The sequence below is a fragment of the Monoraphidium neglectum genome (genome assembly GCF_000611645.1).
Source record: "Monoraphidium neglectum strain SAG 48.87 unplaced genomic scaffold scaffold03840, whole genome shotgun sequence".
Taxonomy (NCBI): domain Eukaryota; kingdom Viridiplantae; phylum Chlorophyta; class Chlorophyceae; order Sphaeropleales; family Selenastraceae; genus Monoraphidium; species Monoraphidium neglectum.
Window position 1 is genome coordinate 3,349 of NW_014009789.1, and position 2,378 is coordinate 5,726.

The 2,378-nt window shown below is 63.9% G+C and overlaps 1 protein-coding gene across 1 annotated transcript; it reads right to left on the reverse strand.

The window, feature by feature from the left end:
* Positions 1 to 189: 189 nt before the first annotated feature.
* Positions 190 to 2,302, reverse strand: MNEG_13464 (hypothetical protein; the record flags this gene model as incomplete). Its single annotated transcript, XM_014038065.1, has 5 exons — positions 190 to 837; positions 1,069 to 1,155; positions 1,345 to 1,561; positions 1,912 to 1,995; positions 2,265 to 2,302. 5 exons carry the CDS (start codon positions 2,300 to 2,302, stop codon positions 190 to 192), a joined length of 1,074 nt encoding a protein of 357 aa, XP_013893519.1.
* Between the last annotated feature and the right edge of the window lie 76 nt (positions 2,303 to 2,378).

Here is a 2,378-nt window from a genome sequence, read left to right on the forward strand (position 1 = left end):
GCGCTAACTATCAGCGCCCCCCCCCCTTCCGCCGTCCGAAATTGCACAAGGGGCGGGATGTTACAGGCTCGTCCCACCACAGCATCTTTGGGAGAAACCCGACTCAACTTGGAACCTGCCCTTGGACATGGCTCATCAATCGCCGCACGAGGGGTTGACCCGCCTGGCCTTGTAAATGTCCATAGCATTTCATGGCGCCTCAAACTCCTCAAAGCGCTCGATGTAAGGCATTACCGGGCACCCATAGCGCCCGCACACCGCACACCGCCACACAGGCCTCTGCATTTTGCGCTTCATCTCCTTTTCGTACTCAACCTGCTCTGCCACCGCCTCCTGCCAGCGCCGCACCATCTCAAGCAACACCGCCGCGTCCCCGCCCCCGCCGCCCCCCGCCAGCAGCGCCGGCAGCAGCCGCCCCGCCAGCCCCGCGTCGCCCGCCAGCCGTGCCATGACGTCATCTGATGTCAGGTCGTAGCCCAGGGACTCCAGGCCGGACTGCACGTCGCGCAGGAAGGCGTCCCCGAGCGCGCCAAACGCGGCCGGCGGCGCGGGCGCGCCGTCGCCGCCGTCGGGCGGCGGCGCCGCGGCCTCCTCGGCCTCCTCCACAATGACGATCGAGGGCTCCACGGGCGCTGTTTTCAGGCGCACCGGGGGCGGGGCGTGAGGAGCCGCGTTTTCAAAGGCAAATGCTGGCTGCCCAGCAGTGGCGGATGCTGCCGGCGGCACCGGCGGGGGTGGCACCACCTTGGTGGCCAGGAAGCTGTCGAGAGAGGTCTGCAGGTCGTCGGCAGTGACGGCGCCGCCGTCGCTGTCGTCGTCGCCGCCGCCGTTTTGCCCCTGCGGAACGAGGGTTGCAGGAGAGCACATCAGATATAGCTCGGCAATGGCAGCCGAGCTATCGGTATTCACGCATTTTTTTGCTTGTCGCTGCTGTTGCGGCGGGGACCGGCTGCACTGCAGCCAGAAGCTGGGTACGCTAGCGATAAAGCGAGCAGACGGCTTGTCAGACGATCAAATGGGACAACAACAATCCGGCGCCGGCCAGACCAACTTCCTATCCCAACACACCATGGTCCGCGCGGCGTAGGCCTGGAAGACGCGCTTGGCCCAAGTCCCCACGTCGCGCCCGTTGCTCCACCCCGGGGCCTTGACAAGCTGCAGGCAAGAGGACAAGAGAATGCGCCCCGAGAAGTTCAAGCAGGCTCAGCATACACGGCTCAGCACGGCATGGCACACGCGAGCTGAGCCCTGTGGTGCAACTCTGCGCAGGCAGCACACAGAATCATATCTTCGTGGCGGCCCAGAGCAAAAATCGCGCTCTCTGGCGCCGCCCACGCCGCCGACCTTGTCTGTCAGCCCGGGCAGCGCGGCCTCGGCTTCACCATCCAGCCCCAGCCCGCAGTCCCTCAGCAGCCGCGAGCGCAGCAGCTCCGCGGCGTCGGCGGCGTCAAAGTCCGGGAAGTGAAGCTTCTCGCTGAAGCGGCTCTTGAGGCCGGGGTTTGCTGACATCAGCGCCTCGACCTCGGCCTCGTAGCCGGCCAAGATAACCACCATCTTGCCCCTAGGGGTTGAGCGGGAGGCCGGCAGCTGAGGCCATGAATTGCAAGCACAAACAAAGACCTTCATGATTTTTCTGATACTAAGTTGGGGCTTGTCAGGGTTCCGGCGCCGTCGCCAAACACGTCTGCGGGATCCACACCCCTCTGCTCATCCTTCATCACAGCGCCCCCGCCGCCGCCCTTGATGCACTGCAATCCGACACCATCGCCACCCCCCACACACCCAGACACAACACACACACACACACACACACACACACACACACACACACACACACACACACACACACATATACAAACACGTTCACAAATGTAGACTCGCGCATGCACATGCACACATGCGCGCCCTCACCTGAAGGTCTCGTGAGTCAGCAGCGCCACAATCTCATCCAGCGCCTCGTTGGCAAAGGTGCCGCTGCCGCCCTTGGGGTTGAGCCTGCGGCGCGGCGCACCACACGTCAGCGGCGCACAAACGTGAACGCCACGCAATAAAGTGGGTCCAGCAGAGGGCACTAATCTTGCCCACACGTGCGCACGACTAGCTGCATATACATACGCTGAGCTGGCGCCACGTGACAGCTGGGGCGGCCCCGAATGTCTGTGCCGTTCCACTGTGAAGAAACCAAACACCCTAGCTTCTGCCACTGGGCCACCACACTCTCAATCTTTCCTTGTCCCTTGACGCCACCGGCCCCGAACCCCCACCCCCGCTCCACCCATGCCCGCACCCTCACAGCCACCATTCCAGGCATCTAACACCCCACGCTATCCCTCTGCCAAAACCCCATCCAGTCCCCACCCACGCACTCTCCTGACCTC